Source organism: Salvelinus alpinus, chromosome 22, assembly GCF_045679555.1.
Source record: "Salvelinus alpinus chromosome 22, SLU_Salpinus.1, whole genome shotgun sequence".
NCBI lineage: Eukaryota > Metazoa > Chordata > Actinopteri > Salmoniformes > Salmonidae > Salvelinus > Salvelinus alpinus.
This window is the reverse complement of record NC_092107.1, coordinates 1,439,020-1,465,954: the sequence shown is the minus strand read 5'-3', so window position 1 is coordinate 1,465,954 and position 26,935 is coordinate 1,439,020. Positions and strand designations below refer to the sequence as shown.

At 44.0% G+C, this 26,935-nt stretch overlaps 1 protein-coding gene across 2 annotated transcripts in view; it reads right to left on the bottom strand.

Annotated features, from left to right (window-relative positions):
* Window positions 1-26,761, bottom strand: part of LOC139548747 (zinc finger and BTB domain-containing protein 16-A-like) — a 32,384-nt gene extending 5,623 nt beyond the window's left edge. Inside the window, exons 1-5 of one of the 2 annotated variants that reach the window (XM_071358535.1) lie at window positions 26,422-26,761; window positions 22,186-23,476; window positions 18,941-19,041; window positions 16,094-16,180; window positions 8,749-8,919 (exon numbers count right to left, since the gene is read on the bottom strand). In XM_071358535.1, coding sequence (XP_071214636.1) covers window positions 8,749-8,919; window positions 16,094-16,180; window positions 18,941-19,041; window positions 22,186-23,381 — 1,555 coding nt within the window. In that variant the 5' untranslated portion in view covers window positions 23,382-23,476; window positions 26,422-26,761. The remainder of the gene's footprint in view (window positions 1-8,748; window positions 8,920-16,093; window positions 16,181-18,940; window positions 19,042-22,185; window positions 23,477-26,421) is intronic. The other variant, XM_071358534.1, reaches the window with a different exon arrangement.
* Window positions 26,762-26,935: the final 174 nt, after the last annotated feature.

Genomic DNA, 26,935 nt, shown 5'->3' with positions numbered 1-26,935 from the left:
ATGAAAGACACATCATGCTTACGTCCCTTCACAATCAGATGTCCAGCAGTGCCATCAGCTCAGAATTGTCAGAAAACAGTAGGACCCTGGTATACCCATTTACTGTCCGGAGAAGCCAGGTCAGAAGTGGCCTTCATGGAAGACTTGCGGCCAAAAAGCCACACATCCGACAAGGAAACAAGGCCAGCGACTCAACTATGCATGAAAACACAGGAATTGGGTGCATAAAAATGTCAGCAGGTGCTCTGAACTGATGAGTCAAACATTTGGCTGTAGCAGAAGGCAGTTTGTTCGCCAAAGGGCTGGAGAGCGGTACACGAAGGCGTGTCTGCAGGCAACAGTGAAGCATGGTGGAGGTTCCTTGCAAGTTTGGGGCTGCATTTCTACAAATGGAGTTGGGGATTTAATGGTCTCCTTAATGCTGAGAAATACAGGCAGATACTTAGCCATCATGCAATAACATCAGGGAGGCATGTGATTGGCCCCAAATGTATTCTGCAGCATGACAACAATCCCAAACATACAGCGAAAGTCATTAAGAACTATCTTCAGCGTAAGAAAAACAAGGAGTCCTGGAAGTGATGGTATGGCCCCCACAGAGCCCTGATCTCAACATCATTGAGTCTGTCTGGGAATACATGAGGCTGCCTAAATCCACAGAAAAACTGTGGTTATTTCTCCAAGATGTTTGGGCCAACCTACTTGCCGAGTTCCTTCAAAAACTGTGTGCAAGTCTACCTAGAAGAATTTATGCTGTTTTGAATGTCACACCAAATATTGATTTTATGTAGATTTAACTTCTGTTTATTCACTTTGCATTTTGTTCATTGATAAATATAATCCATTAACATGTCTATTTTTGAAAGCATTCTTACTTTGCAGCATTTTTTCACACCTGCCTAAAACTTTTGCACAGTACTGTATTTAATAATAATAATATAATATACTGTACATAATATTGTGAGGACATGTGAGGACACTCCCTCCGGCTGCCGGCTAACAGCTGATAGAAGTCCTCCAGACATGTGGGTCTTTCCAAAGTTTATCCATCTCTCTCTGAGGCTGTGGCTTTGAGTCATCTGCAATGACCTATGTGTCTCATTAGCTCAGAGTCCACAGCAACAGCCAAGTGGGACAGTACACTGCACTGCTCATCAGACACATGACATGTACTGTACATGTACTGTACATGACATGATACTGTCGCAAAGCTAACTAAAAAGCAGCATTCCCCAAGAGAGGATGGCTTTCACTTCACCAGTAATAAATTCATGAGCTTCTTTGAGGAAAAGATCATGATCATTAGAAAGCAAATTACAGACTCCTCTTTAAATCTGCGTATTCCTCCAAAGCTCAGTTGTCCTGAGTCTGCACAACTCTGCCAGGACCTAGGATCAAGAGAGACACTCAAGTGTTTTATTACTATATCTCTTGACAAAATGATGAAAATAATCATGGCCTCTAAACCTTCAAGCTGCATACTGGACCCTATTCCAACTAAACTACTGAAAGAGCTGCTTCCTGTGCTTGGCCCTCCTATGTTGAACATAATAAACGTCTCTCTATCCACCGGATGTGTACCAAACTCACTAAAAGTGAGTTTAATAGTAATAAAGCCTCTCTTGAAAAAGCCAAACCTTGACCCAGAAAATATAAAAAACTATCGGCCTATATCGAATCTTCCATTCCTCTCAACATTTTTTGAAAAAGCTGTTGCACAGCAACTCACTGCCTTCCTGAAGACAAACAATGTATACGAAATGCTTCAGTCTGGTTTTAGACCCCATCATAGCACTGAGACTGCACTTGTGAAGGTGGTAAATTACCTTTTAATGGTGTCAGACCGAGGCTCTGCATCTGTCCTCGTGCTCCTAGACCTTAGTGCTGCTTTTGATACCATCGATCACCACATTCTTTTGGAGAGATTGGAAACCCAAATTGGTCTACACGGACAAGTTCTGGCCTGGTTTAGATCTTATCTGTCGAAAAGATATCAGTTTGTCTCTGTGAATGGTTTGTCTTCTGACAAATCAACTGTACATTTTGGTGTTCCTCAAGGTTCCGTTTTAGGACCACTATTGTTTCACTATATATTTTACCTCTTGGGGATGTCATTCGAAAACATAATGTTAACTTTCACTGCTATGCGGATGACACACAGCTGTACATTTCAATGAAACATGGTGAAGCCCCAAAATTGCCCTCGCTAGAAGCCTGTGTTCAGACATAAGGAAGTGGATGGCTGCAAACTTTCTACTTTTAAACTCGGACAAAACAGGTCCCAAGAAAAAAGAGATCTTCTGTTGAATCTGACAATTAATCTTGATGGTTGTACAGTCGTCTCAAATAAAACTGTGAAGGACCTCGGCGTTACTCTGGACCCTGATCTCTCTTTTGACGAACATATCAAGACTGTTTCAAGGACAGCTTTTTTCCATCTACGTAACATTGCAAAAATCAGAAACTTTCTGTCCAAAAATGATGCAGAAAAATGTATCCATCCTTTTGTTACTTCTAGGTTAGAGTACTGCAATGCTCTACTTTCCGGCTACCAGGATAAAGCACTAAATTCAGTTAGTGCTAAATACGGCTGCTAGAATCCTGACTAGAACCAAAAAATGTGACCATATTACTCCAGTGCTAGCCTCCCTACACTGGCTTCCTGTTAAAGCAAGGGCTGATTTCAAGGTTTTACTGCTAACCTACAAAGCATTACATGGGCTTGCTCCTACCTATCTTTCCGATTTGGTCCTGCCGTACATACCTACACGTACGCTACGGTCACAAGACGCAGGCCTCCTAATTGTCCCTAGAATTTCTAAGCAAACAGCTGGAGGCAGGGCTTTCTCCTATAGAGCTCCATTTGTATGGAATGGTCTGCCTACCCATGTGAGAGACGCAGACTCGGTCTCAACCTTTAAGTCTTTACTGAAGACTCATCTCTTCAGTAGGTCCTATGATCGAGTGTAGTCTAGCCCAGGAGTGTGAAGGTGAACGGAAAGGCTCTGGAGCAAGGAACCGCTCTTGCTGTCTCTGCCTGGCCGGTTCCCCTCCACTGGGATTCTCTGCCTCTAACCCTATTACAGGGGCTGAGTCACTGGCTTACTGGTGCTCTTCCATGCCGTCCCTAGGAGGGGTGCGTCACTTGAGTCGGTTGAGTCACTGACGTGATCTTCCTGTCTGGGTTGGCGCCCCCCTTGAGTTGTGCCGTGGCGGAGATCTTTGTGGGCTATACTCGGCCTTGTCTCAGGATGGTAAGTTGGTGGTTGAAGATATCCCTCTAGTGGTGTGGGGGCTGTGCTTTGGCAAAGTGGGTGGGGTTGTATCCTGCCTGTTCGGCCCTGTCCAGGGGTGTCATCGGATGGGGCCACAGTGTCTCCTGATCCCTCCTGTCTCAGCCTCCAGTATTTATGCTGCAGTAGTTTATGTGTCGGGGGGCTAGGGTCAGTCTGTTATATCTGGAGTACTTCTCCTGTCTTATCCGGTGTCCTGTGTGAATTTAAGTATGCTCTTTCTAATTCTCGCTTTCTCTCTTTCTTTCTTTCTCTCTCTCGGAGGAGCTGAGCCCAAGGACCATGCCTCAGGACTACCTGGCATGATGACTCCTTGCTGTCCCCAGTCCACCTGGCCGTGCTGCTGCTCCAGTTTCAACTGTTCTGCCTGCGGCTATGGAACCCTGACCTGTTCACCGGACGTGCTATCTGTCTCAGACCTGCTATTTTCAACTCTCTAGAGACAGCATGAGCGGTAGAGATACTCTTAATGATCGGCTATGAAAAGCCAACTGACATTTACTCCTGAGGTGCTGACTTGTTGCACCCTCGACAACTACTGTGATTATTATTATTTGACCACGCTGGTCATTTATGAGCATTTGAACATCTTGGCCATGTTCTGTTATAATCTCCACCCGGCACAGCCAGAAGAGGACTGGCCACCCCTCATAGCCTGGTTCTTCTCTAGGTTTCTTCCTAGGTTTTGGCCTTTATAGGGAATTTTTCCTAGCCACCGTGCTTCTACACCTGCATTGCTTGCTTTGGGTTTTTAGGCTGGGTTTCTGTACAGCACTTTGAGATATCAGCTGATGTAAGAAGGGCTATATAAATACATTTGATTTGATGTACCCAATGAGACTACCAAGAAGACTGTGGTATAGACAAGATACACAAAAATGGCCAAACTCCACTAATCAATTATGTTTTTGTTCAATTTAGATGTCGATCAGAAGAAGTGGTCTCTCTCTCTCAATTCAATTCAATTCAAGGGGCTTTATTGGCATGGGAAACATATGTTAACATTGCCAAAGCAAGTGAAGTAGATAATATACAAAAGTGAAATCAACAAAAAAATGAACACTAAACATTACACTCACAGAAGTTCCAAAAGAATAAAGACATTACAAATGTCATATTATGTACAGTTGAAGTCGGAAGTTTACATACACTTAGGTTGGAGTCATTAAAACCACTCCACAAATTTCTTGTTAAACTATAGTTCTGACAAGTCGGTTAGGACATCTACTTTGTGCATGACACAAGTCATTTTTCCAACAATTGTTGACAGACAGATTATTTCACTTATAATTCACTGTATCACAATTCCAGTGGGTCAAAAGTTTTCATACACTAAGTTGACTGAGCCTTTAAACACCTTGGAAAATTCCAGAAAATTATGTCATGGTTTAGAAGCTTCTGATAGGCTAATTGACATCATTTGAGTCAATTGGAGGTGTACCTGTGGATGTATTTCAAGGCCTACCTTCAAACTCAGTGCCTCTTTGCTTGACATCATGTGAAAATTTCTAAAGAAATCAGCCAAGACCTCAGAAATTTTTTTTAGACCTCCACAAGTCTGGTTCATCCTTGGGAGCAATTTCCAAACGCCTGAAGGTACCACGTTCATCTGTACAAACAATAGTACGCAAGTAAAAACACCATGGGATCACTCAGGTTGGGTTGTGTTTCGGAGGATGCATGGCTCTCGACCTTTGTCTCTCCCGATCCCGTACGGGAGTTGTAGCGATGAGACAAGACAGTAACTACTAATAATTGGATACCACGGAATTGGGGAGAAAAAGCAGGGGGGGGGGGGGGGGAAACTTCAACTGTATATATACAGTGTTGTAATGATGTGCAAATGGTTAAAGTACAAAAGTGAAAATAAATAAACATAAATCTGGTTTGTATTTACAATGGTGTTTGTTCTTCACTGTTTGCCCTTTTCTTGTGGCAACAGGTCACACATATTGCTGCGGAATTTCACCCAGTAGATATGGGAGTTTATCAAAATCGGGTTTGTTTTCTAATTCTTCGTGGATCTATGTAATCTGAGGGAAATATGTGTCTCTATGGTCATTCATTTGGCAGGAGGTTAGGAAGTGCACCTCAGTTTCCACTTCATTTTGTGGGCAGTGTGCACATAGCTTGTCTTCTCTTCAGAACCAGGTTTGCCTACTGCGACCTTTCTCAATAGCAAGGCTATGCTCACTGAGTCTGTACATAGTCAAAGCTTTCCTTAAGTTTGGGTCAGTCACAGTGGTCAGGTATTCTGCCACTGTGTACTCTCTGTTTAGGGCCAAATAGCATTCTAGTTTGCTCAGTTTTTTTTTGTTAATTCTTTCCAATGTGTCAAGTAATTATCTTTTTGTTTTCTCATGATTTGGTTGGGTCTAATTGTGTTGCTGTCCTGGGGCTCTCTGGGGTCTGACCAGCTTGCTTAGGGGACTCTTCTCCAGGTTCATCTCTCTGTAAGTGATGGCTTTGTTATGGATGGTTTGGGAATCGCTTCCTTTTAGGTGGTTGTAGAATTTAACGTCTCTTTTCTGGATTTTGATAATTAGCGGGCATCGGCCTAATTCTGCTCTGCATGCATTATTTGGTGTTTTACATTCTACACAGAGGATATTTTTGCAGAATTCTGCATGCAGAGTCTCAATTTGATGTTTGTCCCATTTTGTGAATTCTTTATGTTCCTTTTGATGGCATAGAATGACCTTCTTGACTTGTCTCTCAGATCGTTCACAGCCAGTAAGTGTGAGCAGAGCCTGCAGAGCACCTGGTACATGCCATTGGCTTGGGCTAGTGTAAGAGTGGGGATTGGGCCTGTTTGCATGCTCACGGCCTGGGCGTATGTGTGACTTCCATGTTGAGGCCCTCTTTGCGGGTGTAGTGCATAGGGTGGGCAGGAGGGGCATAGGTCTGATCTGAGTGGGCCTAAATGGGGTGTGGGCATGGTTGACTTGGGGGGTTGTTGATTGGTTGGGGTGGGGTGGGGGTGTGGATGTGGCTGGTGGTGTTGTGGTCTGGATGTAGGTCCGGGTCCTCTATGTGTAGGTCCGGGGGGGGGGGGGTCTCGCTGGTCTGGGCGTTGTGTCTATTGATCTGCTGCTCCTGTGTGAAGTGTTGGGGCTGTGTTTGAGAGCGATGTCCTTTAGTGTCCGGGCAAAGGTGGGCACTGCTGCCTTGTATAGGTGGACCTGGTCATAAAGGCTGTTCAAGTCCAGGGCGGATTGGTGGGCCAGGTAAACATTTGGTTTTGAGGCACAGTCACGGGAAATACTTGCGTTTACCCGCTGTATGGTAGCAGGGTGGAAGTCTTTTCGTGGTAGCAGGGTGGATATAACCACTTGTGCATTGGGGAAAGTAGAAGAAGCTTTTTCAATCACTCTCTTGAGTGCTGTGGCCACCCTTTCCTGCTGTGCTCTCAGGTCGTTTGTGCCTGTGTGTATTATTATGTGGCTAGGTGAACCTAGTTGGTCCTCAGACAGAAGGTCTAGGGTGCGCTGGGTGTTTGGACACCAGAGTTTAGACACACTGTGTTTGGGAAGATTTAATTTAAAAAATATATATTTCCCGTTTGAGTCCATAAGGAGTACAATCTGTGTCTTCTGTATGTCCTCAGTGGGTGTGGTTGTCAGGAGGGCTATCAGGGTGGCTGACAGGGGGGGAGCTCAGAGGGGGTGAGATCTCCTGGGCTTGGGGTTCTTCATTTGTCTGTCCCGCTGTGATTTCGAAGTGGTCAGGGTCTGGGGTGGACTGTTCAGCTGTGGTGTCGAGACTTTTGTCGTGATCTGAGGTGGGCTGTTCTGCTGGTTTCTCTGCGGGGGTGGCCACCTCTCCAGTGTGTTCTGTCACACGCCATCCCCCTCACCCTCTCCTCCAGCAGTCTGATCCTCTCCTCTAGTGATCTGTTCTTCTCCTGCTTTTACTCCTGTTGAAGTTGTCTCACCACGATCCAGAGTGCAGATATGTCTCTCTCCACCTCCAGCTCTCCGGGTCTGGTTAAGGGGGTGTTGTTGTGCTGGACTGTTGTCTGGGTCTGTGCTGACTGGAGTGTAATCACCTGCTGTTCCAGCTCCACCTGCCTTACCTCCAGTTGGGTGAATTTATCTTTCATTTCAATGAGGGAGTAGTACTCTGTGCTGGGAGGTTGACTTTCTGCTTGGGATTACCTGTCTGTGGGGTTATATAATGAAGAGGTCTGGTCTGACGTGCTCGGGGTGGGGGTATCTTCTCAAGGGAGAGCTTCTCCTGCTGAGCTATTTCTTTGATTAGTTGAAAGTCCAGCTGAAACTGTTTGGGGTTGCCCTGTACAATACTGTTCCAGACTTATAGAGATGTATATTAGCTGACTCAGAGTCCTCGTTGTCTAGTATCCTGAGTTTCCACCCCTCAGTAACACCCCACCCTCTTAACAGAGGGGTAGTGTGCTACTATAGCACTATGCCATGCCAGGGGATGGTCTGTGTGGAAGATGAGGTTGCTGATGTTCCCATTTTTAAAATAGTCTGCAAAAAGTGTCTCTTGATTTTCCATAAGGAGCTTAATTTTGTGCTCTTTTCGTTTCTTATCATTCTTTACATAAACAGGGTACTATATTTGAATTACCTCTGAACAGCGGGAAGCAGCTTCTAAGGCCTCTCCATTTGGTTGGAGTAGACTGTGCTACTCTCCTGCCATTGTTGGGCTAAAGGGCTTTGATACCTCTCACTTGACACGTCAGTGCTAATTGAAGTTGTATCAAGCTTGGTAGCCTTAACTTGGCATTCAGAGTCCTTATAAAATAATGTAATGTATCTTTCTCCTTGGCTTTTGGAAATAAAATATAGCTTCAGACTTAACATTATTCACTCAGTTCCAGGTTGGATGGTGTTTTCAGGTTTCTGTTGCATTTCAGAGCATTTGCTGTATAGCTTTGGAATAATCATCTTTGGTAGTCTCTCTCTGAGAAAAACACAGACATTTGCTGTTCTGTAGATATTTATTTTGGTTTGCTCTGTCATTTGGGGAGAACTGCAGTAGAACTGACAGGCATTAATGGCAGGGGCCTAGAAGGCTGTGTCTAAGAACACAAACTCATAAACTGGATAAAATAGCCTCAAACATAACACTGGCCATAACGAAGCATTGCTGTCATCAGGAAAGTGAATCATAGCGGAGTTTATTAACGTTAAGTGAACCTAAACATGATAAATTAAGTGAAACTGACTGTAGACTGAAATTAAAAACTCTGGTCTCATGCTACTTCAGTCTAGTGCCAAGAGAGAAGTAGTAGTTCAAGATATTTAAAGATTAAAGGCTTGAGGTTTATGGGAATTGATCTCGTAGCAGCTTTGGATTGTGTGTTAGTGTAGGCGATGATGTTGACGGATATGACAGTGATGATGATGATGAAAACAGTGAAGATGATGAAAACAGTGGTGGTGGTGACGATGACGAAGATGACATAGGACATAGATGCGGTCCTTACCTGTGTGTGAGCGCAGGTGGCGTTTGAGGGTGGTGTGGCTGGGGAAGGTGTGGTCACAGTGGCTGCAGACGTAGCTGTGCATCCCTGCATGGACCTCCATGTGCTGCTGCAGAGCCTTCTGGGTCTGGAACCGCTTGGCACACAGCAGGCAGAACACTGCCATGTCTGTCCCTGGAGACCACACAGACACATTTATTTCAGGACCAAACATACACTCAGTGGGGAAACTGGATCACTCAACTCTGAGCCTGAGCCTGAGTGTTCTGAGGAGAACGCTTCTTTCAAAGAGCAAAGTGTTTCTTCCTAAACTAACCCCCCTGACAGGCGTGAAATACATTCAGTTTGACTTTATACACTTTTCTGATTGACGTTGACTTGGAAGTCATGGTCTTTTCGAGATTTTTTTAAACACAATACACAGGATGCTGGAACTGTCAATCACATAATCAATGCCTTCTCCTTATAGGATGTTAAAAGCGGAATTATTCTCCTGAATCCCCATCAAGCCTGTGTTCAAGCAGCCTCTGAAGTCTTCTGTGTCTGTTTACAGAGAGAGGCTGATAGAAGCTCCACCCTGAACGATGCCTACACTATGAGCTATGTGCTGAATGTTAAGTAGTGATATCAAGCCATTAAAGGCAGGACTGCAGGAAAAACACAATCCTTTTAATCCTGTGTGTGACCTGGCATCACTTTGGGGCTGCTCTCCTGTTGCACTGAGAGTGGAGTGGAATACAGATAGGGAAACACAGGCTACTTTTACTCACACAGGATCTGTGAAGAACCACCATTAAATACACTCACACACATTATACAGGGTTCTTACTTGTTCTTAACACTATTCAATGACTCCTTTGCTTATCCCACTCATGAAAATCCAAATGTGACGTAGGACTGAATAATCAGTTCATCGGGTAATCAATTCCACTGATAATAATGTATGAGTCTTGCAGAGAGGTGGTTAATGTTAGGTTATGAGGTCGGTATTTCTGTCTGCTTGGGTTTAGGATCATTTACAAAGCAGGTCCCATTCCTCACGACTCGGATTCAATCAGACATCTCCAGCAGTGGATCATTAGTAAACAGGAGGCTATGCCAGCGTTTCATTGGAATTCAAGTGGGGTTGCTGAGTTGCATTTAAAATGCAGTCTGATGAGGTCCACTAAATCAAATCATTTGTTACTGTTATTGAAGTGCCTTGAGGCAACTGGCAATTAAATTGGAATTAGTACAAGAAAGAGATACGCCACACTCACACTAAGACAGGAGATTGTCAGACAGTGTTTGGAGTTCAATCAAGTTAACAGACAAGGATATTTAGTGTCAATAATTCCAACAATTTCAGCAATAAATCATAGGATCTCTCTATTGTTGACCGTTTTCCTGCAATACACATGCCAAAAATTCTCCCAAATCTTTCATTTATTTTAGTCATGATTACTCCCAGATACATTTCACTTATTGAACCACTACATAACCTACTCTGAGGGAGTCAGTCAGTATCTTAGTGCCTCACATTACACGTGGTCCTCTTCACAAACGACTGGGAATACACAACGTGAAAGGCCTAGCTTACATCAGGCCTCATTTATAGGATAAAATGTGTCACAAATATTCCGAATATTTCTAAGATTACATGCATCTGTGTTATTTTTTATTTACTCTCTCGTTATTAGATATTGATCATGGGACTTGATGGAATTAAAGTAGGCTATGAGTTTGCTGTGATTTGCCCTAAACGGCACTAGGAGAATTTAGCATTATTTCTACTCAATAACAAAGAAGAGAGAAGATGAGAGATGTTCTCCACTCCACACAATGCAGCAGAAAGAGGGCCTACTGGAATGCACTGCACCTGTTAACTAGCTTTATTCCAGTGGCCATCTATCTTCACAATAGAAACACAATGTGGTTCGAACCCTCAATGGCCAGATCCATTAGTCATAGGCTCTTCATGCAACTCCTACACTTCCAGGCTTTGTGTAGTAGCCTAATGATCAGGGCTTTTCTCACCCACGGACCACAATGTTTTACCGATGGACAAAAGATCTTCCCTGTACCGCCCCCAGCCCTGACTAGACAGGAAAGCTTCTCTGTTATGTCTCACTGTCCAGCTGACTATCTACTTTCTTTAGTTTCAGATGTTTTTCTAAAGAAGCAGAGCTACCTCTTGACTGGAATGCACCAACAATCTAGGCTAAATAAACATGTATCCTGAAAAGTAAAAAAAATCTTTAGGAACTGCAGAATCCATTCTGTGCTGCTTGACCGTGGGACTAAATGAAGAATAATCTAAGAAAAATGTGTCAAGACGTTCAATCTCAATGCGCCAGCAGGGGGAGTGCTCTCTAATCTTCTACTCCCTCTAGCCAACATGCTGGATAGGACGTCAAATGATACAGTACCATAAGTTACTTCTGCAGTTCTGTATTATTTTCCTCAGAAAATGTTCTCACTCAGTATCATTCCTCAGCTCTTCTCATTCATTCATTCTTGAAATGACCATTCCCATGAGTCTGCATTCTGCCTATTTTGAGCACTAAACCATTAAACAGTATGGATTCATTCTTGTTCTACTTGTCATGTCCTGCTTCTAGACACACAGATGCTCAGTCAATACCCTCTCATCCCACTGCCATGAAAATAATGTGAAACTGTCAAAACAAAAGTTCTCGCTTAACAATGATCTCAGTCCCACCTCCACAGTGACAACTCCTTGAGTAATAGAGTAGTTACCAGAAACAACTCAACTTAATTGAAAGACAATAACAGAAGCACTAATACAAATAGTCCCTTAAAGAAAAGCAGTAGATAAGAGCCAGAGTCAGAGGTGCAGCACATACAGTATGTATCTATGCTGACATTCATTAGTTTGATGACTACCTGCACCAGTGCACTCTGTTAACTTTCACACCTAAACACTTGCTTTCACAGCATCTTTTTCCAGTAGGCTTTGCTCCTTAGTGCAGAGCAGCCTTTCTGTGAGAAAACACTATCTTCAGTAGGCATGCCACTGCCCCCACTGCCCCCTGCTTTCTCACCCTTAACCAGACAAAGGGAATGGGATTTGGTCTTCTGACCTCTTGACCCTAGGTCCTCAATGTGGTAAACACCATGTAATCAATGGTATTCCTCAAAGGCTGGATGGCTGACTGAGCATTGTGCATCTATTGAGTCACACAGGGGAGGGGCCGTGCAGACATTCCACAGAGAAAGATTATTTAACTTCAGTATAGTTTCTCTCAGTAAACTTTCGACAGACAGTGTATACAGAACTAAACTCATTCCAGAGTTCCTATGTTCCAATCTGAAAAAGAGGTGCCAAGAAACAAGACATTTCATAAAAATATTCTATCCAGGAGAAGGGAAGTTCAGCCTGACAGTTGAATTAAACGTCAACCGTTTATCAGATCAGACATCAGATCAGAACATGACATGGGAGCATTTACATAACAGCCTGTCAATAGTCCAACTAAGGCAGGGAACACAGAGGAAGTGGCTCAACAGACAAAAACATGTCTCTAGGCAACCAGATTGGATCATGGCCCTCCTTGGGGTGAAGTGTTCAAACTAATCCCTCCATTCACAAATAAGCAAAGCCTGTTCCTTTTCTAAAGACTAACAAAAGTTTTCCCACCCTGTGAATCTCACAGTAACCCCACTGCAAATTGAACAAGGGATTGCATAATGTTTATACAGATCTCTGTAATGTTAACCGTCTTTAGGTTTAGTTCACCATAGATCTCCATCTAATCTCATTGGTCTGTGTTAACAGCACGTTTCTGTGCAGGTCTCACCATAACTACACTACAAAGCAACCATGGACTGCTCCTTTAAACCAGTATACAAAAGAAGGTATGAATAGTTAAACCTACACAGTGGCTCTGGGAAATACTGAGCTATGAAGCTAAAGAGTTTAAACAAATTTTCTTAAGATCGTTGAAAGAGTTGAAAGTACTATGCCACACTCTTTAAAGAGCTTGCTTATTGGGTCAAGTCAGATTCACTAAAAGGAGCTATAACTGATTGGCTCAACATCAAGGCGCTATGAGTAAAACTAATATGGCTCACCTCAGCATGTTCACTCACTAGCTGCCCCTGTGACCCAGTTACACATATACACTATGTACATTACATTGAGCAATGAGCACCAGACCTTATATGACCCAGTGCCTTCCCTATGAGTAAAAGATGTTGAAAATACGTATTTTTGGTTGAAAAGACATTGAAAAGACGTTGAAAAGACATAGGAAATATGTCTTTCAACCAATTTTGCACACTGGGTTCAGACTGGGTCCCTGTAGACTATATGTTATGATAAGTCTAGAGACAGACAGTAACCATACAGAACCTCAGATGATCCCAGGTAGGCCAGCCAATGATCAGCAGACCGCTAATCTACCAGAGTGAAGAACAACCAGCTCAATAATTAATGCAACAAGAGATACGTTGCTGGTGTTTAACCACCATTCCATCTTCCATGGCCCGTTTCATTGAGGTCACCTGCTGTCTCCAATCTGGATGTTTAGCATATTTTGCCAATAGCATTCACCATAAAGTACATGAAAACAGAGTAGAAGCCTACAGGGCCTGAATGACTGGACTAGCACTAGGCAGTGTGTTCTTTGTAGCTAGAGGCCAGCAAAATAGACTGGGGTGTAAGTAGAGTACAGTATGACTCAGTACTTGAAGATCTGTACCAATGATTAGTTATTTATAAGTGGAATGGGGGTATACATTTCAACCGATTGCATATTCATTATTGTGAATGCAGCTTGCACAATAATTATTGCGCAATTAGATGAGGTCTATTTCATTGAGAAGTGGCTATGCTATGCACTTAGGCAGTATTGAATGTACAAGAAAGTGTGATGGAGTAGGATGTGTTCTCTGTATAATAGGGGTTATGTGTACTGTGGACATTCAGTACAGGAAGTGTTTATGTGTAGGATAAGGGCAGCTGTTTGTAAGAACACACAAAGACAGCACTCTTAGGGCCTTCTCCTGCAGGCAAGGTGGCAGAATGGTTAGCCACTATGTTCTGCACCATGTCCAGTCCATTACTACGCTCTATGATTTGCTTACATTTTCCAAAACTGTTCAAACAAGATGATACCACAGAGAACCTAGCTAACATGGTCTAATGAAATAAGGTCATTGTTGCTTGAGAGTTTGAGACAGTTCCATTATTTTATTTTGGGCACCCACAAGTAGGTCAGAGGCAAAGCAGACGGCGACTGTGACAGAGAGGGCTGTGGTGGGGACTGAGTAAACAGCACCACATGATGTTGTTTTCCTGGGAGTCCTGGCATCCAATGCCACCAACCCTTCCAACCAATGCCCTCAGGAACTCCCCCCTAACCAGCCCCTTAACGCCAACCCACAGCCACTCACCTCTGACATTCACATTGCCAAAACACACTCTCACTCACTGGAAATAAGCTAGGCTCTGCAGTGCAGTCCCTGTAGCGTGATTGATATGAGAGCCAACCAGGTGTTTGTCAGGTAGGGGTGTTTTCCTTCTTGAGGAGAATAGATCAGTAAACTAAAGGGCTATGGCTGCTAAGGTCTGACCTGTGATAATGTCTGTTTGGCTTCCTGGCATACTGTCACATTTATTTTTGATTTGATTTGATTTAACTAGGCAAGTCAGTTAAGAACAAATTCTTATTTACAATGACGGCCTAACCCAGACGACGCGGGGCCGTCATTATGGGACTCCCAATCACGGCCGGATGTGATACAGCTTGGACATGGCGATATACAAAGCCATGGTAACAAGATTCATTCAGCCAGTGATCTCAAAGGTTATAAACCTAGGATGTGTTGAAAGTATAATCAAAAGAGGATCATAGCGCACTCAAAGTTTGATTGGTGCGTTAAACCAGTGAATCCTTATTCAGTTTTTAAGTTACACACTGAAGAAGGCAAATAAGCAGAAACGTCTGTTTATGCTATCCTGATGCAGTAAGAATATATATTTTTTTAAAGAAATAAGCTTTATGTGACATCTTTTTGAGTGCAGAAGACCTGTCACACTTTTGCTTGTGTTGAAAGCATAAGAACATACAGTGAATGCATATTCTAAAAGAGAATGTGTACAGTAGCTGAATTCCCTATAACCACCAAACAGCTCCAAAAAAATCATACCATTCTGGTCAGAGCACGAAGTGTACAAAGCGGCAGTAAGAGGGTCATTTATCACACTAGACCAAGTTGAGATCATGACAAAATGAGTGAGTAATGCCCTCCTGTACCCTGCACTAGATACGCTGCCAAGCCGATAAGTGACCCCTGGATGTTTACAACCTGAAGGAGAGGAGGTAGAAACTTTAGGCATCGTTAACACCCCTCCATGTCCACTGGCATTAACTATTCATACTGTGTGTGGCACCTGGAGTTACAGTTACATGCCAATGCTTCGGAGCGGGTTATCAGCTTTCTCTGACAGTAGCAGCAAAGGTGTGGATTCTGACACTTATTGTGGATCGACTGTAGGGTTTGTCTAAGATGACTAAAGGTAGAGTTTAATTTAGATACTGTAATGACTGGGATTCAGGCACTGGGAGAGGGTCTGAATATTTGGAAGGAAGACAAATATAGGCAGCTTTTATTTCAACCTCATTTGTGTAACTTCGGTAGGAGATACCCAGTCATCTGATTAGAGGAGTGTCTCGCTAATTAAAACAATTGGGTTTCAGAATAGTTCCCAGGAACTGATGTCCATTATCTTCTGAGCTGGAGAGGATAAATAGAATCTATCACCATGAGATCATTCCCAAACAAAATGTGTTGATCCAAGTTGTTGACGTGAGTCAGAGCCATAGAGTAACAACCCTCTGGGCTCATCACGCACATAGCCTAGATGCATGGCATATCTATGACACTGTCATGTACTTGCAGTGTGGCCTAGGCTTGCCTGGCGTGTCAGGCTTGCCAGCACCGTGGTAAATAGGCATGCACCCACACGGGATACCAGGAGATATTAGTTGGTGATATCTGAGAGGGCCTTCCTGTCCTCGCTAGCCGCTGATAAATTATGGAGCAACATGACAGGGACAGTTTAACTCTGCCAGCACAATAACAAGGATGTTAATACCCATAGTCATACGTTTATTAAACACTTTTTTGAATAAGCAGCAAGACAGACAGAATACATTACATATGCGGACCTCAAATGGTGTCTTGTCAATTGTAGCCTGCTTGTTTAAGGGTAGTGAATGAGTGTTTGTGAGTTATTGGGTACCTGTACGTTTTCAACCGTGAGCTATGTTTGTCTGTGTGTGTCTGTGTGTCTGTCAGACAGTACCTGTGTGCGCGTGTCTGTGTGTCTGTCATACAGTACCTGTGTGTGTCTGTCTGTGGGCCTCCAGAGCGTCTTCAGCAGAGAATGTAGCTCCACACTGATCACACACCAGGGCCTCAGCTCCAGCTGCAGGGGGACATCTCAGTCATGTGTCATCATCAAACACTTAACATATGGTGTACATTCTTTTGTGAGATGTTAACATTCATGTATACAGTATGAGAAAACAATCAGCAATTTGTACAAAATAATTATGATCACGCTGTAGAGGGCGCAACTGAATTTGATGGATGGAATTCATGGTTATGGCAACCAATCAGCTGAATCTCAGATGGCTATAAAAGCTCCACTTTTACTTCCGAATCAAACCACATTTTTAAAAGGTGAGAAAGCTGTTGGATTAAAACTCATATCAAACCTTGAGCCAATGCAATGCTCTATTTAAAACTCCCTAAGTAACCATCCTCTTCTGTATACACTTTTGGTTGTTTACAGTTACATTATGAGTCACACAGAGTAAAAAAGACCAGAACCCATTGGAAAAAAACACAACTCTGGCCAAACAAAGGCACCAGACAGTGTTCCATGGCCTCTCTATTTCACAGTGAGGAGCTGAGCTGAAGAGTTGTATTTACCCTGTTATCAGGCTCGGAACAGTGCACAGCCTGTCTGCCTGAGTTGACACAGAAGGACTGGGTGTTCTGTGCACAGCAGACGATCTGAGCCTGCGGCACATGCCTTTATCAGAAACCCTCCAGTCAACACTCCCTAGCCATCTCCCTCAGTAAAACACAGCATCCTGCTCACCTTTGGAATGCCCTTGTCTTCTCTGATCTCTTCATATGAAAAGACAAGGGCACTGACACCACTCAGCTATAGGAGATGCCAGTTGCTCTGACAAATGGTGATTCTGTACACACACACACACACACACACACACACACACACACACACACACACACACACACACACACACACACACACACACACACACACACACACACACACACACACACACACACACACACACACACACACACACACACACACACACACACACACACACACACACTAACACACAGAATACACTCTCCCAGCTGTTTGGATGTGGGCTGGCTAGCGGTGAGATGTAAATCGGTTTCAGATCCATACTGGCCCAGGGCTCATTCACTGATCTATTTTCTGCTCAGCTGGCTTTAAATGAAGTTAAAATGACTAATTAAAACGCCCACAAGCTTTGGAAACTGGGAGCGCTACAGCCTAAATGTAGTCCTCTTTCAACTCTCCCCACCTCCCTGTACAGCTGCACTAGTCCCAGTGCTGTAGCTAGCTACAATCACCTCATCCGCAGATTTCACCTCATTTCAGATATTTGACATTTATCTTGGAAACAAAACATTTCAGCATACAATGTAGCCTTTTCCTAGATGTAGGTAGGTGATGTACTGCAGGGCTGTCCTTGGCTGAGAGAAGCATAAGGACAGTACATTAAATGTTGTGTGTTGTGTTCTGTGACAGTGCGTCCAGTGTGTTGTGTTCTGTGACAGTGTGTTGTGTTCTGTGACAGTGTGTTATGTTCTGTGACAGTGTGTTATATTGGGAGATTGTTCATGATTAGGGAGGAAGAGAATATAGTGCATTGTCTTGTGGCGTCAAAGGCATGGAGTGTGCTCTCATCCATAAACCATCAAACTGTCTCCAGACGTGGTTGCAATAGTCCTCCATCAAAACACTTTGTCTGGCATACCAAAATACGAGCCAGCATCGGGCTGAATACCAAATCAGCCCATTAGAGCTGTGGCGCACTGGCTCCTTAGCAACCAACAGAGGATCTAAAGGCTGCTATGGGCTATACGGCAACACACAATGACAATGAAATAAGATCAAACTCTTTGTTTTTGTACAATACAGAGGCTATATATTTTGTTAATGAATATAAAATTAGATGAAAGAAGGTTCCAGAAATCTATTTTGTAATGAAAGATCAAAGTAGCTAAATGATGTGTAACAGGCCTATATTACACCCACTATAGCCAGTATGTCTCATCAGGTCATACCGATGCAGACAGGATGAGTAAAGGAGAGTAGCCATTTGCCAACTAGCAGAATACTTACTGTATGTCGTGACCTGATGCAACTATCATTCAGATCATAGAGTTCCAAACATGGATTAAAATGTGTCTACTGTGAGAGATCAGGTAGTTTATGAACACAGTTTGGAGAAAGGGAACCTCTCATCTGTCAGCCATCTGTCATCTCCTATCACTCTTACAGGGATCAGAGGAGAGGAACGAGATCAGAAGAGAGGAAAGCCAGGGTATAGCAGCATTGTGTCAATTCTTCCTTACATCAGAGTGGGGTTTCTGTTTATATTTTAGTTTAATTTATAAGCCATCTCTCCGCCTACTCTCCTCCCCTTCTCCTGCTCTATTTTGGATAAAGTGGCTGGGAGAGCAGTCAGGTCTGATTAAGTCGGCGTTTGGGTACAGTGTGTTCCTGGACACACATCTGCGAGCGAGCCATCACACACGCTTCGGAGCACTGGCAGAACACCCAGGCCTGCCGGCAGCTGATGATGTCATCACTCAGAGGGACAGAGCTGGCGAGGAGCCAGACAGACTCTCCGAAAACACACACACACACACAGATTCACAGAGAGAAGACAAAAGAGAAGACAGAGACACTGAAGATCTGACACATGCAGAGACAGTCTCAGACAGGAGACAGATAGGAGACAGACAATAAGGGGAATACTCTTTCCTATGGATCCTTTAAGACATATATACGTGTGACATAATGAAGAGGCACATGTGAAAACAGTACAGCTCTATCAGGGGTATTCTGAATGGAATTTATTCTGTTATTATCATCATATGGCAGTGTTACCTGAGTGAGAGAGCATGTGCATCCTGAGCCGTACACTGTCTATGAAGCGTTTGCCACAGAACTCACAGCCGTGTCCCTTCTCGCCTCCACTGTGCAGCTTCCTGTGGGGACAGAGACAAAAGGACTGTGATGAGCCAATGACTGAGGTCTCAAAAATAGCAGACATTGTGCTCAAAAATGTTTTTGTGCATTTTCTGAAGGGTTTTCAAAAGGCAGCAACATCATTGTCCTTGTACAGAACAGCATGTTTAATTCCAACCTGAAAGTATCCCTCTCTGTGTACTGCTGCATCATTAGAGTAAAGAGGTCTCTAAGAGTCGTGAGTCACACAGTATCACACTGTACGAATACAAAAGGAGAACAGACAACATAAAAATATCAGGGATACTTTTAGAAAGCACAATACAAATAAATTTGCTTACACCCACGTACACATACAGACAGACAGAAGCACAGACACCCACGTACACATACAGACACAGACAGAAACACAGACCCCCACATACAGACACAGACAGAAGCACAGACACCCACGTACGCATGGAAATCAAGACACACACTCCTCTCGTAACTAGTACAAAAATAAAAAAACTGACTCGCCGCTTTGCCTGCAGCAAACCCCATGATATCATATCACACACGTCCAGCCATGCGAGGCATCATCTGCATTGTTATCCTCATATCCCCCTCTGCAGTACAATGGTCAGACAGAAGTCCTATAGACAGTTCTAAACAGACCACAGTCAAATAATAGATGATCTAATACATAGTACCAATAAAATATTACGTCAACAAAACTCTTCAATTAAATCAAGAACACCCGTTACATCAAAATAGAATAGAAAACAAGAGGATTTAACAGAAAACTAGGGAAGAGATCCACTATAAACCAGACACCTCATACGATTCCCAGCTTTCTCCTTTAGATAATTCACTTAATCAAAGCTGAAGTTAAAGTTCTGAAAAGGTGTGCTATGCCCTAACAAACTTCTCTCTCCCTGTTCTCTCCACTCAGAAATGTCAATGTGACTAAAGTGGATGATGCTCAGTGACCTGTCTCCTGACATGGACTAGCTTCATTACAACACCAGCAGTCACCAGAAGGACTGACTCCTCCAACCTTCAAACCTCTGCCTATCTCCATGACTGAGCATTGGCTAGCTAATACCCTGCTGGATGTTCTATCATCAGACTCTTTCAAACACTGGAGTGGCACAGGCCTGAAATGTCAACCATCTGCGTGGGAGGAGAAAGGGTAGAAGTTGGTGCTCTGACACTGATGATGGCTTGGTTGATTGATTTAGCAATGGTACCTGAGGACCTGTCTGAAGCTGTTGTAATGTCATGAGTAGCACTGCTCACAAGCTAAAGCTGAGCTGGTGTAGCACGTGTCATCAACAGAGTTATGGGAAATGTGACTCATGAGTTCACAATAATCTTACAAGTTATAAACCCACCAACCTCTAGTCTAAACCCACCAACCTCTAGCCTAAACCCACCAAACTCTAGTCTAAACCCACCAACCTCTAGTCGACCTCTAGTCTAAATCCACCAATCTTTAGTCTAAACCCACCAACCTCTAGTCGACCTCTAGTCTAAACCCACCAATCTTTAGTCTAAACCCACCAACCTCTAGTCTAAACCCACCAACCTCTAGTCTAAACCCACCAACCTCTAGTCGACCTCTAGTCTAAATCCACCAACCTCTAATCTAAACCCACCAACCTCTAGTCTACCTCTAGTCTAAACCCACCAACCTCTAGTCTACCTCTAGTCTAAACCCACCAACCTCTAGTCTACCTCTAGTCTAAACCCACCAACCTCTAGTCTAAACCCACCAACCTCTAGTCAACCTCTAGTCTAAACCCACCAACCTCTAGTCTACCTCTAGTCTAAACTCCCCAACCTCTAGTCTAAACTCACCAACCTCTAGTCGACCTCTAGTCTAAACCCACCAACCTCTAGTCAACCTCTAGTCTAAACCCACCAACCTCTAGTCGACCTCTAGTCTAAACCCACCAACCTCTAGTCGACCTCTAGTCTAAACCCACCAACCTCTAGTCTAAACCCACCAACCTCTAGTCTAACTCTAGTCTAAACTCCCCAACCTCTAGTCTAAACCCACCAACCTCTAGTCGACCTCTAGTCTAAACCCACCAACCTCTAGTCGACCTCTAGTCTAAACCCACCAACCTCTAGTCGACCTCTAGTCTAAACCCACCAACCTCTAGTCTAAACCCACCAACCTCTAGTCTACCTCTAGTCTAAACTCCCCAACCTCTAGTCTAAACCCACCAACCTCTAGTCTAAACCCACCAACCTCTAGTCTAAACCCACCAACCTCTAGTCAACCTCTAGTCTAAACCCACCAACATCTAGTCTAAACCCACCAACCTCTAGTCTACCTCTAGTCTAAACTCCCCAACCTCTAGTCTAAACCCACCAACCTCTAGTCTAAACCCACCAACCTCTAGTCTAAACCCACCAAGTCATGAGGCAGCAGTATAACTGTCAACCAGTGGCTCCTGCCTTCACATGCTAAGAAGCCTGCTGATCCCCATAGAGGCAGGCTACTCTCCCTCCTCAATAATGCAAAGGAATGCATACCAAATACACTCAGAGACAGTTTTAAGTAAGAGTCATATCTAATTAAAAATAATCATACAGAATTGTGAAATTTAGCAACTTAATAAACAGCTTCATTATGCCACACCATGTATGCTAAGCGGCTAACAAAGACCTATTTTATACCTCTCATGAAGTCCCTATACTCAGGCACAAGAGCAGGTGTATTTTTTAAACAAATTAAGATATTTAATATCGTTGCTCCCAGGTCTTTCCTTTGAAGTCTTTTAACGTGTTAAAAGTTAATAAAGACAAAAAAAGAAAAAAAATCGCCAACCTTTAAATTAGAAGTTGTGTACTACAATTTATATCTTCCTGCACATTCTAACAAAACATTTAACCATTTAGCATGAAAACTCCAGACTCACCACACACATACACACTCCAAATCCCTCTCTCTGTCTCTCACAGACCTCCTAGTGTATAACGACCAGATAGAGTACTTTGTGGGTGAAGGGGTGACGCAATCTAATTGTATTCCACATTCAACTACATTTACCTGCCGGCACTCACTGACAAAATACTTCCTTCAATGATACCTAGAGATCCATAATACCTAAAGACACCCTAGAGATATAACAGTGAGTTGAGTATGCAGTCTGCAGTAATCTGTACTCTACCTGTGTTGCTCCATGGCCTCTCTGTTATGCAGCTGGAGACCACAGTCCCCACAGCTCTGACTCTGACTCTGGCCCTCCCGCCTCATCCCTGCTGCAAACTGGCCCAGCCTGCTGAGGATCTCCCTGTGGAGCAGGCCCTGGGGCAGCAGTCCCCCGTAGGCCCTCAGGTCCAGGGACATGGCCAGGGAAGGGGCCACCGACATGGGCATAGGCAGCCCCACATCCCCTATGTGATTGGAGGGCATGGATGAATAGAGGGAGGCCAGGTGTTTCTCAGCCAGCCCAGGGAAACTGTCCAGAGGAGAGTTGTTCCCCACTATGCCCCCCTCCTCTTGGCCCGAGTGCTGCTCTCTAGCCGAGGTGATGACACTGCCTCTTTGGGGGGTCCCCGGGCCCTCATCTCTGGGCTGGTCCGATTCAAAGCCCCCCTCCCCTCCGCTGGAGGACCGGCCTTCGTAGCTATTGACTTCATCCACCTGCATGTTATTGTCCTCTGTCTTTATCCTCTTAGTCAAAGGCAGGGAGGGGTCCTGTGCTCCATTGAGGCTGTACTGCAGTGGAGACTGACCCAGGCCCTCCAGACTAACCCCTCCAACTTGTGTGGGACTAGCTACATGGACCCCCATAGGTAGTTCCCCTGGCCCAGAGGGACTCCTGTCAGTCATGTGGTACAGTGCCAGGTGGTGCAGGGCGGTGGGGTTGATACCACCCTCCTGCATGGAATGCTTCTTGGATATTAGCATGTTCCTCCAGTGCCTTGCCCTGCTTTGTTCGCTCTCTCCAGACCCGTGGTTCCTCCCACTCAGACTCAGGTGGTCCTGCTTCTCCTCTGACTGGATGGTCTCCAGGACCTTGAGGCACTGCTCCTCCAGGTACTCGATTTCCAGGATCTCAGCGGCGTACAGCAGGTCATCCAGGTCCTCGGCCGTGGCCTGCAGGGAGGCCGTGTAGGCATACTCCAGGATCTGCTGGAAGGTCTTGGGGGAGAGGAAGTCGAGGGCGTAGCGCAGGCTGCTGCGGTGGAACAAGATCTCAAACATCTTGCTGGTGCAGGCCAGGACGGTGCGGTGGGCCGGGAACTCCTGGCCGTCCACCGTGATGATTACGTCACACAGCGTTCCCGACAGACGCATATGATTGGCCCTCTGCAGGAGCGTGGCTGGGAGGGTGGGGTTGTGGAGCTGGAGAACACCCATCTTAGTCAGATGATCCGTACGGCCTCGGACCCTCTCTGAGCCCACGCATGAGGTGTGTTCTATCCCACCTGCTTTCCTTCAGTGTGTCTATAAGTCTAAAGGGAGATACAGAAGAAACCACATTAAATATTCAAATCTCAGATCATGGTAATGACAGTACAATTAATAGTGAATAAGAATGGTCTGGTTGATTGCCATGTTTTTTAAAAAGTATGTCTTATATCAATATCTTGCATGTTCAACAATTGCAGAAGGAAAGAAAAGTAATAATATTTTAGAATTGGCTGACCAAATGTCTGGGACTGAGTTGAAATGTTGATATTGTATGGTAATGTGTCACTATAAGGAAATACACTGGAAGGAAACACAGGGGAAATATAGATTCCCTAAATCTAGGAGTGCACCATGAGGTCTGTTTGATACTAGTCACGCACTGTATATGTCTATACAGTGCATTCGGAAAGTTCAGACCCCTTGATTTTTTCCATATTTTGTTATGTTACAGACTCATTCTAAAATGGATTAAATTGTTTTTTCCCCCTCATCAATCTACACACAATACCCCGTAATGGCAAAGCAAAAACAGTTTTTAATAGTTTTGCAAATGTAAAAAAAAAAAAAAAAAATGAAATATAACATTTACATAAGTATTCAGACCTTTTACTCAGTACTTTGTTGAAGCACCTTCGGCAGCGATTACAGAGAAGACCCCCAGTCTTCTTGGGTATGACGCTACAAGCTTGGCACACCTGTATTTAGGGAGTTTCTCCCATTCTTCTCTACAGATCCTATCAAGCTCTGTCAGGTTGGATGAGGAGCATCGCTGCACAGCTATTTTCAGCTCTCTCCAGAGATGTTCGATTGGGCTCAAATCCGGGCTCTGGCTGGGACACTCAAGGACATTCAGAGACTTGTCCCGAAGCCACTCCTGTGTTGTCTTGGCTGTATGCTTAGGGTCCTTGTCCTGTTGGAAGGTGAACCTTCACCCCAGTCAGGTCCTGAGCGCTCTGGAGCAGGTTTTCATCAAGGATCTCTCTGTACTTTGCTCCATTCATCTTTCCCTTGATCCTGATTAGTCTCCGAGTCCCTGCCGCTGAAAAACATCCCCAGAGCATGATTCTGCCACCACCATGCTTCACCATAGAAATAGTGCCGGGTTTCCTCCAGATGTGACGCTTGGTTTCATCAGACCAGAGAATCTTGTCTCGTTTCTCATGGTCTGAGAGTCCTTTAGGTGCCTTTTGGAAAACTCCAAGCGGGCTGTCATGTGCCTTTTACTGAGGAGTGGCTTCCATCTGGCCACTCTACCATAAAGGCCTGATTGGTGGAGTGCTGCATAGATGGTTGTCCTTCTGGAAGGTTCTCCCGTCTTAAACTCGAGCTCTGTCAGTGACCATTGGGTTCTTGGTCACCTCCCTGACCAAGGCCCTTCTCCCCGATTGCTCCGTTCGGCCGGGTGGCCAGCTATAGGAAGAGTCTTGGTGGTTCCAAACTTCTTGCATTTAAGAATGATGGAGGCCACTGTGTTCTTGAGGACCTTCAATGCTGCGGAAATGTTTTGGTGCCCTTCCCCAGATCTGTGCCTCGACACAATCCTGTCTCGGAGCTCTACGGACAATTCCTTTGACCTCATGGCCTGGTTTTTACTCTGACATGCACTGTCAACTGTGGGACCTTATATAGACAGGTGTGTGCCTTTCCAAATCATGTCCAGTCCATTGAATTTACCACAGGTGGACTCCAATCAAGTTGTAGAAACTTGAGGATGATCAATGGAAACAGAATGCACCTGAGCTCAATTTCGATTCTCATAGCAATGGGTCTGAATACATAAGTAAATAAGGTAGTTCTGGTTTTATTTTTAATACATTTGCAAATCTTTCTAAATACCTGTTTTCGCTTTGTCATTATGGGTTATTGTGTTTAGATTGATGAGGATATTTTTTTTAATCCATTGTAGAATAAGGCTGTAACGTAACAATATGTGATAAAAAGTCAAGGGGTCTGAATACTTTCCGAATGTCATATGTCATATGTCGTATGTCATAGGCTGCAAGTGGACAGAGCCATACACTATCACATGTGCTGTAAATGCATTAGTACACACGCACTTTAACTGTATTACTGCAACAGGTAACACACGGATGCATGTACTTTAATGTCTATACTGTCTATGCGCTGAGCCACTCGCTGATATGGGCGCATATGGATTGCGTAAACGATTATAGATGGGCTACAGCGGGAACACTCCTGAATAAATCAATCTAATAAGTTACTACTATCAAACCACGATTACATTTGAACCAAATGTTAGATTTAGAAAGGTGAAAAATACCGTTGACAATCACACACATTTGGAGCGCTTTTTAAATGTTTTATAGGGGTGGCCACTCCTCAACCAATATAGCCTATATAGCCTACGATCATAAAGATAAATGCTACGATAAACAGTTACATGATTATTTGTTATATTTTCTGACCTTCAGTGACCACTGACCCATATACACTTAATGGATAATGCTGACACTCAGCCTGTGTAGTTCCGCAACAGAGCGCATCAGGTGCTAACTATGCTCTGGTAGAATCACGAATTCCTACCCCAAAACACCAACATGCACATTTATCTGGTCACTAACGCTGTAAACATGAAATAATTCAATATGGCCATAGTGTTAAACTGTATAGGAGCAACACATAGCCTGGGCGCACAGCACGGCACGGCTTAGTCACGTCTCTCTCTCTGTCTGATCGTATGGCGGGCATACTAAGCAGTCAAGTTTTTAAATCCGTTACTGTAACTGCGGGCAAACTTTAGGCTCAATAACGTTTTAGGAAACGCGACTATGTATATAAAAACAAACACAAATGGATTGCCATTTAGTGAATATGTCAATTAATAATTCAGCATTGTCCATGAATTGGTAACAGGGTGAAGAATAGCTATTTCAGAAAGTATATTCGATTCACCTGTGCAACGGCAGTATTACTGCAATAGAGAACATAGAAAGACAACTATTTTGATATCATTCATTCCCCTTACCTTAGCGGCCTGTTACGTCCTCACTCAGCCGATTGCGTTATCATTCAGGCAACATCATGGTAAGGCAATTCACAGAACCCGTTCCAAACTCATCCCCACTCCAAGTAGGCAAATTATCACCCAGGCAACGTCACAGCTTTGAATGATTGTCCTCTGTTCCCGGTTATATCAAGGCTGGAAAGAGACATCTACAGGGCAGCAGTCCTCACGACCTGGTTTTGGGCAGGGTGAATGAAAGTCAGTAGCCTTTGGATCCAGATGCAATTGAAAACAACTAGTTCAATTAACCATTATTTATCACTTACTGAGATTTAAAAAAAATACTGGTAGGTCTGTCTGGGTTATATGTAGCTGCCCTTGCTCATTACAATTATATTAGTCACTCAAGTCTCGACAGAGGAGCAAAAGGAGTCACTAACTCAGGGACTCAGGGAATCCAGCAACACCAACTCATTATCATACCCTATTACCATCTATAATTTTCCTATCTCTTCACGTAATCTAGAAGGTAATA